Source organism: Schistosoma haematobium, chromosome 2, assembly GCF_000699445.3.
Source record: "Schistosoma haematobium chromosome 2, whole genome shotgun sequence".
Taxonomy (NCBI): domain Eukaryota; kingdom Metazoa; phylum Platyhelminthes; class Trematoda; order Strigeidida; family Schistosomatidae; genus Schistosoma; species Schistosoma haematobium.
In genome coordinates this window covers 44,490,848-44,503,632 of record NC_067197.1, presented here as the reverse complement: position 1 = coordinate 44,503,632, position 12,785 = coordinate 44,490,848, and the positions used below count along the sequence as shown (strand labels likewise).

Sequence of the window (12,785 nt, the reverse complement as noted above, 5' to 3'; positions counted from 1 at the left end):
AAGGACTGACTGGGGTCCGAGAGATGGTGCTACACAGTGGCTAGAGACGTTATCAGATATGACTCAGAATAGAATCCGTTGGCGATCATGCTGTAACCTTTTACTTTCTTCATAAAAAGTGGTTGTGTCTCCCTTACCTGAAAGATTTCTTCCGATTGTACCTTTCCGTTCCCTCATTACTACCACACTACCTTACACTAATCTCTTCGTTATTGTTCTCTTTTTTACGCTCCTTACCTTTTTTTCTTTTCTCTTCGAATTCGCATTGTTTTGTGTGGCGCATATATATTGGCGCTCTCTTGTACCAATATTTATGTGTTCAAATAAATAAATAAAGATAGGTAAGTTCTAAACAAAACTGAAACAACATAATCGACAAGTTAAACTGTTTTTGGTAGTTTTGTTTTCTGAGTTGGATGTTTTGATCGTGGAGCTTTCATTGTTTTTCTGAACGACATCATCATCAAAAACTTCAGGTAGAAGTTTGTTATGTATTGATAAATGAATAGATTTAAAAGACATTTTCACGAAATTGAATATTAGGTTTTCATGATATTTTCTTATATCAGTTCTGCAACAGATTATCTATTGCTACATATGATTCTCTGAGCTCAGAGAACAAAACACCATCAAAATTCCAAGGATAGCGTTTAACCAGTTAGCATATTGACTCATTCATGTAACAATTCTAATAATTTTGATGAGTGGTTGGAGGTAGTCAACAAGAAATCTTGGACCTAGTTTCTGTGTTACTTGGCACACGTCAGCAAAGTGTACCTGTAATCTCGAAAGAACTGCTGCTTCCTGGAGGATTCGGTCCGTCAAGTGTTAACGTCTCTGACAGTGAAGCTGGATGAAACGGGATCGAATCCGTTAGAGAGCATCAGTTCCTTGAAAATCACAGATATACAGTGCTGACGAGTGCCAAATAGCACGAAACGTAGCTCCAGAGTTTTTCGTCCTAAAATGGGACTTTTTAATTGTTTAAATCCATGAGATTCAAAGGAACCGAAACTTGACAGTCACTGTACGATCTTTAGTCCATGAACCGACCACGATAGAAAGAACAACATTTTAGTCATAAACAAAAATCAAACATGTTGTATTTTGAGAAACTCACTGATTTGGCTAATGCTAAAAATTTCTAATTGATCACACGTACTATATAGCCAGTAGGACTGATAACCTATTTCACTAATTCGCACACTAACCAACGAACAAAAATAAAGATCTTAACGCTTATTGGTACTTGAGCCTTTTCTAACTCAGAAGCCAATAAGACTGATGATAAGGGAGACAGATTAGTTCTTTAATGTACCCAAGTCAATTATAACACAAAACTTACACAATAATATAGTGGAAATCTCAGACGACATAGAACACCAAATAAGAAATCGTATATCAAACCCAATCATAACATAAGTAGTAGACAGTGGATCAAGCAGTAAATAATTAACCAGGAATACTTAGGGAATAATAAAACATCACAACAATCAGTCAGTCAGCTACAACGTAGGACCAGGCACATATGTGCATCGGTCCAGGTTGCCATACCGCATCAGCACATCACAACAATCAATAGGTCTACTGAAAGCTTATAATAAGGGGAACATAGAAACGTAACAATCAATTTATCTACTGATTATAAAATAAAAACATAAATAATAATAATCCAAAAATAGCTCTGAAAGTTTCACCTCCAATATTCGTCCTACATGAAGATTTATGAAACAGTCAGTTCAGTTGAAACAAATCAATGTTTAAATTAGAATAGCGAAAATTCCCAATGGATTTGGAATTAATCATCAAAATATAAATATCACAGAGCGATAATAGCCCCCTATATATAATTGGACTATTAAATGAAGCCATAATGAGAGAGCATTGACAGAGTAAACTTAATGAGATTCAAAGAAAAGAGAGCTAAACAACACAAAACTTACAAATTATCAACATATAATAAGATGCTTTTGTTATACAGTAGACTTAAAATAACAAACACCAGAGAATAAAATTACTATAGTTGTTGTAAATAAAGATACATATACATGAACATGAAAGTGAAAAATAGGGATGTGGCTATATAGAGCTCAAGGTCTCATATAAGACTAGAGATTAGTCATTGATATTGTGGATGGTTCGGCATTGCTTTGGCAACTTTTGCTGACTGTTCATGCACAAAATTGATTTGCTGGTTATCTGATTTCATTTATACTGGTAGTTACTTTTCAGTGTTCTCAAGAATCATTGTCATTGGGATATTGTACGGCGTATCATCATTGCTAACACTAATGAGTTTGACTGTCGTGTTAGCAGAATAGGTCAACTTTGACCTATTCGTGTTGTGCATAATTGATTCACGCAATTATTAATCGGAATAATTATTATACATGTGAAGTGAATGTGTATATGAATGGTGCGAACGGTTCACCAGGGTGCTTGGTACCTGTGTGGTTGCTCCACAGGATTGAGCTGTACTATTCAGATTGTAGCGTTGAAGCCTATACGGTGTCTGGTTCTCCTGTTAAACGGTATTGAGCAGTATTGTTTGGGTTGTCACGTAAGAGTCTGGTTCTCCTGAAAACCAACATAAAATTACCCTGGCCCACAAGGCTATATATATATATATATATATATATATATATATATATATATGATTTATTAACTTGTCACAAACCTTATACCATTATTAAATCAGAAGGATAGATATAGGGTGAAAAGCTAGGAAAATGAGTTCTTAAGTGCTCATACTCTTATTATTATAAGATAGTCGTTCGAAAATATCTGAAAAATGGGAACTCAGTAGAGAAGGGAAGTATGTACTGTTATTTTAGAGCTTTGTTTTTATAATTTATACTTTTTTCAAAGAAAAAAAATAGACTAGTGTGTATCTACAACTGACTGATCAATGAATAGCGACCAACATTCTATTCTTTTAGTACTTCAATGTTAATCAAATCGTTTCGTTCAAGCTGTTATGTGACCACTAGTCTTAGTAAATCGAAATCTTGTACATAATGTTGAGATGTTAACTGGCTGGATGGAGTCAATAGGAGATCCTGAACCTACGATTCAATCAGCAATGAAGGACTAGTAGTACATTCTCAGACTTAGGTTTGAATCCCACAGAGAACACTAAATACTAACTAGCGACAACTAGCATAAAACCTAAGTCGAATAGGGTTTCTGCTGTCTGCTCTTAAACACCCAATTGTATTCAACAACAATGAATCATAACAATTACTAACTGACAACAGAATTACAGGTTCTAAATTCATTTTGTTACTAAGCCATATCACCGTGGTTTGTGTAAATGTGAGTCAGTATTCGACTCCAAATAAGGGCCTGTTTTCACACGTAAGAATAACATTTCAACTTTTACACTTCAGCGTATAACCAGTCATAAATAGTCATCGTCATTTATTAATAATACAATGAGGACCAAGTGATAAAACTTTATACCAGAATAAGAAGAGTGTGTTCAATCGTATAACTGCTAATTTCACTACACATCTACGAGTTACAATCAGAAAACAACTTGACTGAGAAGACTTTCTCAGTTGAAGAAAAATGTAGAATATTATACATATGGGAAATTGAATCAAACTCAGTATACAGTTTAACGACAGTTAGTCAGCCAGGTACAATCAGTGTAGAGCCTAACACCAGTGTACACTAGTCCAAATTGTTCTACCAATTAAGCATGACAAAATTAACAAGACAAGCCTTTACCATGAGGCTGTTATCTTCAGAGGCAATAATGTCAGCAACACATAATTCAAAAGGAAGTGATTAATTAGAGTTTTTCTTCAACTGACCAACAGTTTGTTATTTTAATGAGATTTGGTTGGTTGCTGTCTATGATTGTGTGGCCGTTGTTTGCACGGTTATTTTGACTGTTCTCTCCCTTAGCTTTCTAGGTTAGAGATTAGATCAGGGGACACAGTGATTTAGTGAAACAAACTCAACTAACTGAAGGTCGAGTGCCTGTGACTTCAACTGCATACAAACTATGCATCATAACTAGTTATTACATTGTGCCACTGCTGTAGTGAAAAAAACTTAGTGAAGAAACCGAATTATTCTCTTATGCGAAATCACACAGTGCTTTTGTAAAATATGAAGATCATACATTAAATACAACATCTGCAAATCTTCTTTTAGTTGACCATTACACACTTCATCATTCTTCTAATTCCGTTGTTATTCCGACAACTCTCTGTTTTCCTTCCTCTTCTCTTTATTTCAATCTTCTGTTAATAAACATTCCACTGCCAATTCCTACCAAATACTACTTATATCTGTCCGCATAAGTAGCACACACTACTACTACTAATACTAACACTAATACTATGATATAGATATTAGGCCATTATAGAGTCAAGAACACAACAGACAATTTCAGAAAAATAACGACACAAAAAAAACAAGCAAGTTCTTAACTCATTTTAAAATACAAATGCAAACAATGATATTTATATGAATGATACAAGAGAGACAGAGAGAGAGTATGTGTGTGCATGTGTGTAACATGTAAACATGGGACCGAATCCATTCACTTTTACTTATTCATTAGTTTTAGCAGTGAAATTCAGAATAAATATTCTAACTGTTTTGAAAATTTGTTAATTTAGCGTATTTCCATAGTCCACAGGATCATGTACTCTATTTCGAACAATATTCTGTGTATGCATAGGATACAACTCAGATAATTAAAGCGAAACGAATCAAGTGAAAATTAAAAAGTTACTCTCAAGTGGTTGGAGAACAAATGCTAAAATTGATGAACGGTCAATCAGTTACAACGGAGAACCAAGCATATTCATGCATTGATACAAGTTGCCATACCTCACTCATTAGCACAATATGAACACCAAATTCATAGTAGTTAATTCAGTGGTGTAATATATAAAGGAAAGATTCTACGTAAGGATATAGTACAGAAAGAAAGAAAGATATCAAGCGATTTTAATCTCATAGTTTAAGGGAAGACAAAGATTGCATACACCTACACCATTCTGATCGATTCCCAGCCATGTCACACACAGTCTCCAACCATTGGTGACGATAGTCGCGCGGAACCTAACCAAGTAGTCTGCATCTACCAAAATGTCTCAGACTAGAAGTTAGTGACTTCAAGCACTGATGCCACGTTTTGGTTTGGCCGCTCCTAACTTTCTTCCAACCAATCAGAACACTAGTCAGCATTGTGCGTCATGGTAATGAACAGTGGATTCACTGTCATAAAGAGAACTACAGTTTCCACAAACCGAACATACACATTACAATATAATATAATAATATATGTATGTAACATACTATGCTACTTAATATAATAAAACTATTCAGAAATTTTATGCAATTGGTACCCTTTATGAATTTGACAAAAACCAAAACAACTGTTGAGTCGGAATAAGATTAATTCATTATATCTTGCTGTTGACAGCCATTGGTGGTATTGAAATGTAACATTAAGGTACAACAGAATGTGAAGCAATTGACATTGACGATGGAAAGAATTAAAATGATAAAGATTATGAATAACAACTATATGCACATTAACTCAAGTTCAGGAGGTATGAGGTTATTTAGAGATGGAATTCAAATAGTCAGAAGAATTTAATGGATAATCTTACGCACAATGAATTTAAACCGAAAGGATCACAATTACCTTATTTGTACGGCTTACCTAAAATACACAAACCACATATCTCGATAAGGCCAATACTGTCTATGACCAAGTCACCTAACCAAATAAAATGAATTCATATTATTCAGCACTAATCATTGTTCTTGCTCTCTCTTCAAGAAGAACAAACATGATCTTAAAGTAATACTACTGACAGAACTATAGTAGTAGTACTACTACACATAACAGTTTGTATTTGAATCACATTAAAAATAAGCAAAATGTAACAGAATAAATAGTGAGAAAACGTTATAAAGATGTGCACACAGATAGTTGTCACAGATGGTAATATATAAAAATGACTAACATGCTAAAATGAAGCGTATGTAATATATGGATGAATACATGTGCAGTGTTATATACACATGTATACCACCTATAAGTATACATAAATATGCGTGCATACTACATATACAAAAGAATAAAACCCACGTAACGACAAGCAACGAACGATCATTAGATGTAATATTTTGTAACTTTCAATAAAACGTAATTAAGTATAAGCAATAATCGTACACATCAAAAGTTAGTTGAATAATAAATGCGTATCTTTAGGCGAAATTCCTTCACTTAGAAAAGGTACCCCCATCAAAATACAAACATCATTAAGCAGAGTTCATTATGCATACAAACTCAGTGTAGATAGACTATTCATTCATACATACAAAAAAAAGAAGACATACATACAGATATGACCGAACGCGCGTGCACTTACATTCTGAGATCGAACAAGTGTGCGATCCTAAAAATTTGAAGATATTATTCGAATACATATTCATCATCTAACAAAATATACCTCATCTTGTAACATAGTAAAATCATCTTACTATAATGTTTTGGAATATCGTTATCGATCATAGATGTATGGACAGATGAGGTTGTGCGATAAAATAGAGCACGTACTACTACTAATAGTAGTTATTGTTTTTATTATTTAAACACATAAACATTGGTACAAGGAGGTACCAAATACACATGCGCCACATAAATCACTTGATTTGTGTGAGTGCTGGGATACTGTCCGGGTGCCCAGACCGAAGCAAGTGGTTTTCTTAGGTGGGCACACCCCGAGCCTTCGACCTAAAGGACTGATCCATAAGGCAGTGGAGCATCGTAAGGAGATGCAGTCTCATGGTAGCCGGTGACCAACGATTGGTTCATACGCCATTTGTTCCCGCAGTATACTGAAGCCAGCCCATGTGCACCATTGGTTTGGAAGCCGGTTAAAGCGCCGGATGTTCGCTTTTCGTCCTCTCAATTTCATAAACACTCCCGCCACGAGTAGGCAGTGAGTAGGACTTCCCTGGCAGAGGCTGTATACGCGTGGCCATGTGAGAGCATTTCGAGAGGGAGGGCGGGCCCACCCCACTCTTGGCCATACCAGGGCATTTGGGGGCCACTAATAGTAGTAACAAAAGACGGTAGAGATAATCATTACTTCTGACTGATTGCATGATTTTCTAAACAAACGATTACCAGTTTGATAAATAACTCAACGATAAATGTTATGTTATATTGTACAATTACTATAACTGGATATATGAAACAGAGTAAGGGTTAATAAAATGATAAATAATTTTCTATACCTAACAGAAGAAAATGCTTCCCTATTCAATTTGTGTATAAACTATTTTCATTTCATTGACAATGTAATTTAAGAATGGTACAATAGTGTTAGTAAGCGTTAGCATAATTATCATAATACAGATTAATTGTTAAGTCACTTTTGGCATAAGATTATTATGTAAGGATAGTCTCAATATTGCTATTAAATCACAGGGATTTTAAGCAGAGATGGATGGTGGCTAACAGTGAAACCAATTGTGATCAATTACAACCATAAACATCAATGGGAAGATTTAAACAACCAATGCATATGAATTCACTTCATATTGTTCACTTGAATCTTCACATTGATCTCTTTAGAACTGCAAGTGATCAGTCTGTGTGTATTACCTCGATATTGCCTTAATTCACAAGCATTCCAAGCAAACATGGATAGTGGCTGGTATTGGAATCCAGGACGCGCGTCTCGTCCAATTTGGGACTTGTCAGCTGGATGTACCTGCATCTCATAGTTGATGTTCACTTCGGGACTCGAAACCAGTACCGTTTGCTACAAACGCCATCGCGTTATCCACTGAGCTACTGATTCCTGAAAATCATTTGCTTGTGCAATGCATATAAATTAAAATTCACTTTAGTGTAAAAGCCAAGGGCTTAGTAGCTCAGTGGAGAACGCAATAGCATTTGAAGTGAACAGTACCAGGTTCGAGTCCCAAAACGGACATCAACTCAAAGATACATTTAGCTGACGAAATGCGTCCTGGATTTCATTGACAGCCACTGTCTATCTCTGCTTAAAATTTACCTATAGTTGGTTATTAAGTTATTTTACTACTTACATATCAATAAATTAGGCTCTTTACACACGCGTATTTCATATTTCATCTGATTGTATTTAAACAATAAAGAAAGTTACTAATCACAAAACGTAATAAATAGTTACATGAGTTTTGCCGGTGAGACTATAATTTATGGATAACACTTAAACGACGCTAAAGTGACCAACCAATAACTAGGACCGAATGAGGGTTATAAAGCAGTGTGAGGAATTATAATTAGGATTTACAGTTGATGGTTAAGGTAAGGAATTATTTTTAGGGTTTTCACCACGAACTGACATCAGCTATAATGCCAAAACGTTATTTAAACGAATGGGTGAATGAGTTTCACACAAAAATCCGAGATCTATTATCGTAGATTTGATTGGTTCGTCCATAATTGATAGTCTCACTGCTTTGTCTAACGGTACATATCCAAATTATTTCACTCTTATTTACAAGCTCCACACTAATGAATATGTAGTCCATTAGCATTGTAAATATATAAGTTATGTATTATATTGATTATACAGATATACGAAAAGTCTAAAATTGTGAAGAAATAACTATTTAATAATTATCAGTATGGGGTTGTAGGGATTATTAAATATGTTTGATTGAGATCATGAACCGATTGATGTTAGGTTACCATTGAAAACCTGAAAGCACTGGACGGATGTTTCGTTCTGTATAGGACTACTCAGCAGTGCATATTCACGGTGCCATGAGTGGGATCCAGTGCTTCAAGGTTTTGTAATGAAAGATCTAACACGTCAATCGATTCATGATCTCAATCAAAAAATTTTAATAATTCCTTATATCCAACACTTTTTGACGGAAATTATGTAAAGAAATTTTATTTTTGGCTAATTCAATAACAAAATAAACACTCCACAGTAGGACGAAACGACCGTTCAGTACTTCCAGGTTTTCGATGATGATCTAACTTCAATTGACTGATGATCTCAACTATTAAAATTTCAATAATATCTACAAAACCCCTTCTGATACTAATCAACATATGCTCACTAGTGACTGGCTTTAAGAGCTATTTCCTGGAGTTCTAGTGAGAAGCCGTGACCAGTGGATTTCAACCGGATCTGTTGTGAGATGGTAACTCAGTGAAGACAATGGTGGATGTATCGCTCAATGTCGTGGATTAGTTGAAGTTAGACATTAACACGGTTGGATGCCGGCTCCGTGGTCTAATGTTTAGGCGCTCGCGAGCGAGACGGATAGGTCGTGGGTTCAAATCTCACGAGACGGGACCACGGATGCGCACTACTGAGGAATCCCACGATAACACAAAACCGCCGTCCAATGCTTCCAGGCTTCCCATGGTGATCTAGCTTCAATTGACTCATGATTTCAACTATTAAAATGAATAAATAGAAGTTTGAAAATCATGTGAAATAACGAAAGAATTAAATCAATTCAATTCAATTTACTTTATATTCTTCATTAGGACTTTGTACAGGTAATTTATTCATTACCATAGGATAATCAGGTCGTCCAGCTAATAAAGCAGAATATTCTTCTTGGATTTGTCCTTCTTTTATATGTGATTTTTGTTGATTAGTTGAATTATTTGCATGAACAGATAAACGGTTGTTATTATTATTAGCAGCAGCAGCAGTAGTAATATTAGGATTACGATTAGTTTCTAATAATTTCAATGTTAATAGTCTAGTTAAATGTGGTTGATTGACAAATTCATACTGAAAAGATTTAAAAAAAAGACGAAATGAATTAAATATGAATACAATTATCAGTACTATTTTGGTGGGATTATTAACAGGTTGATTTATATTTATATAAATAATACTAATTGTATAATCTTAAATTATGATAAGGATCAGTGACAAAAATCTTTTTAATTTCCACCTGCGTACCAAATGGTTATATCTGTTTTACAGTCTATTGTGTTTTTTTTTTGTTTGCCACTTCACTGTCCCTCAAATGCCGTGGTACGGTCGAGGATGGGGAGAGTCAGCTCTCCCACTTCAAATGCTCTCACATGGCCTCGTGTATACAGCCACTACAACGGAAGTCCTACTCACTACATTCTCGCGGTATTGCTGTTGTTTACGAAATTGAGAGGAAAAAAAGCGAATGTCCGGCACTTTAACTGGATTGGCGGATATGGAGAGTTCACCTAGGGGAGTTGGAAAACCCTCATTCCAAAGCAATAGTGCACATGGGCTCCATTATCCTGAAGGAACAAATGGCGTATGAACTAATCATTGGTCACCGGCTAACATGAGACTGCATCCCCTGACGGTGCCACATTGCCATATGGTGTGTGACCCCCTAACGAAACCGCCTCCTTCAGTCTGGGCAACAGAGCAGTATCCCAGGGCACACAAAAATCAAGTGACTTGTGTGGCGCATATGTAGTCGATGCTCCTTTTCACGAATATTTATATCTTCAAATAAATAATAAAATCACTGTATGAATGACTGTTATTACTGGATTCGAAAAGACTATCAGATCATGCGAAAATAGCATTTAAAATTAGAGGATATTTGATTATTATCATTATCAATAATAAGTAAGTGGTAGGATTAAGTTATATTTCTAACCAAAATTAATATATAAGGAAAGAAAAAGAGAATCAATGAGATGTCATACAGAGTGAGTTAATACATATTTCTTTTTATCGGAATGGGGTTTTGTGGAGACTTTAGTAATTTTATAGTTCAACTGATGAGTCAATTAAAGCTAGACCACCATGGAAAACCTAGAAGCACTGGACAACTGTTTCGTCCTAGCATAGGACTCTTTAGCAGTGCACATCCACGATCCCGCCTTACGAGATTCGAACCCACGACCTATCAGTCTCGCGCGCGAGCGATTAACCACTAGACCACTGAGCCAGTTTCCGACGGTGTTAATGTCTAACTTCAACTAGTTCACAAAGTTGAGCCACTATCTACCATCGTCTTCAGTGAGTTACTATCTCATGACAGAACTTGGTTGAACTTTACTGGTCACGGCTTCTCTTTAGAACTCTAGAAAATACCTTATGAACCCAGTCACTAGTGAGCACATTATTATTATCGGAAGGGGGTTTTGTGGAGATTTTAGTAATTTTATAGTTGAAATCATGAGTCAATTAAAGCTAGATCACCATGGAAAACGTGGAAGCACTGGACAGCCGTTTCGTTCTAGTGTGGGTTTCCTCAGCAATACCCTTTAATTGATTGATGAATCCAACTATAAAATATTTCTTCCTACTTAACATCAATTATTTCCCTTTTGTTTATATTCGATGAAGCAAGAACAAAAAACCGCATTTCATTTAGATGCGTATTATCATCATACGATTATGTCAAGGTACAAATATTGATCAAATGAAATTGACTAAGTAAGTAAATTGGAAGATGAAAATGAAAAATATTCATATTGAAAAAAAAAAACAGAAAAAAAACATGAAAATTGCATGTTTCCATTAAATCGTGAAAAACGAAAACGAGTGACCTGAAAATGTACTTTGACTGAACTTTAGTTTGTTTGTTTTCTGGCAAAGATATAATGTTTGAAAGTTTTTTATTTATTTATTTATTTAAACACATAAATAGATATGCGCCGTATAAATCATTCGATTTGTATGAGGGCTCGGGTACTGCCCAGGTGCCAAGACCGAAGCAGGTGGTTTTCTTAGGAAGCCACACACGGAGCCTTCGACCTAAAGGTCTAATCCACAAGAAAGTAGAGTAACGTCAGGAGATACAGTCCCATTTCACACGCTATTTGTTCCCTCAGGATACTGGAACCTATGTGGACCATTGGTTTATAATCAGGGTTTTGTAAGTCCCCTCGATGGATCCTCCATATCCACCAACCTGTTTCAAGCGCCGGACATTCGCTTTTTGTCCTCTCAATTTTGTAAACAGCATCGCCGTGAGAAGGTAGTAAGTAGGATTCCCCTGGTAGTGGTTGTATGCATGTGGCCACTTGTGAGCATTTGGAGGGGGAGAGCTGACTCTTTCAGCTCTCGACCGTATCAGGGTATTTGGGCGTTGAATGTGTTATTTATCGTCAAAATCATAGACAATATGTGTTACAAAATCAGCACTAACTAATAGAGTAATTTATCAATAAGGAGAAAACTGTTATGTCCGAATGGAAATAAATAAATAGTAATTATTAGAAATTACTTATGGACTAATATTATACGTATATTCTTATTGTATAACCATTAGGTAACTATATTATATTGATATTCATATTGCTTTTATTATAAGCTTTTATTTGACCTATTGACTATTATCATACGATTTACTATACTTGAGATATCCCCAATTTATTAGTTACCGTCTCTCACAATCAGAGCCACTGTTTGCCTTGATCTTGTATTATTGTTATTTTCTATTTCATGGTATGATGCGATCTGGTTTATTTGTATATAAACTCAGTTTGTTTGAAATACATGATTTATATGGCGGAAGTTGAGATTGTTACTTTGAACTTAATGGGCAGGGCTAGTCGGAAAAAGGAACAATTGGAACTCTAGACTGTTCGTACAAATGTATCCATCATTAGTTGGTCTAAATTGACAATCGTATTTCGCGATATCGTATAAATCATCCGATTTGTATATTGTATAAGTTAACGACATAACTATAATAACTGCTAAAGTATAAATGCTTTCTTTAGTTGAATGGAGATAGTTCACAGAAAACCCTGCAAGTAGTCAGTCGAAGCTTAA

General features: G+C 35.3%; 1 protein-coding gene across 1 annotated transcript in view; it reads right to left on the bottom strand.

Annotated features, from left to right (window-relative positions):
* The window catches only part of MAP4K3_3 (Mitogen-activated protein kinase kinase kinase kinase 3), a gene marked incomplete at both ends in the record, with an annotated part of 106,127 nt that overhangs the window by 64,670 nt on the left and 28,672 nt on the right, over window positions 1–12,785 (bottom strand). Inside the window, 2 exons of the mRNA XM_051219257.1 lie at window positions 6,405–6,431; window positions 9,522–9,791. Coding sequence (XP_051068532.1) covers window positions 6,405–6,431; window positions 9,522–9,791 — 297 coding nt within the window. The remainder of the gene's footprint in view (window positions 1–6,404; window positions 6,432–9,521; window positions 9,792–12,785) is intronic.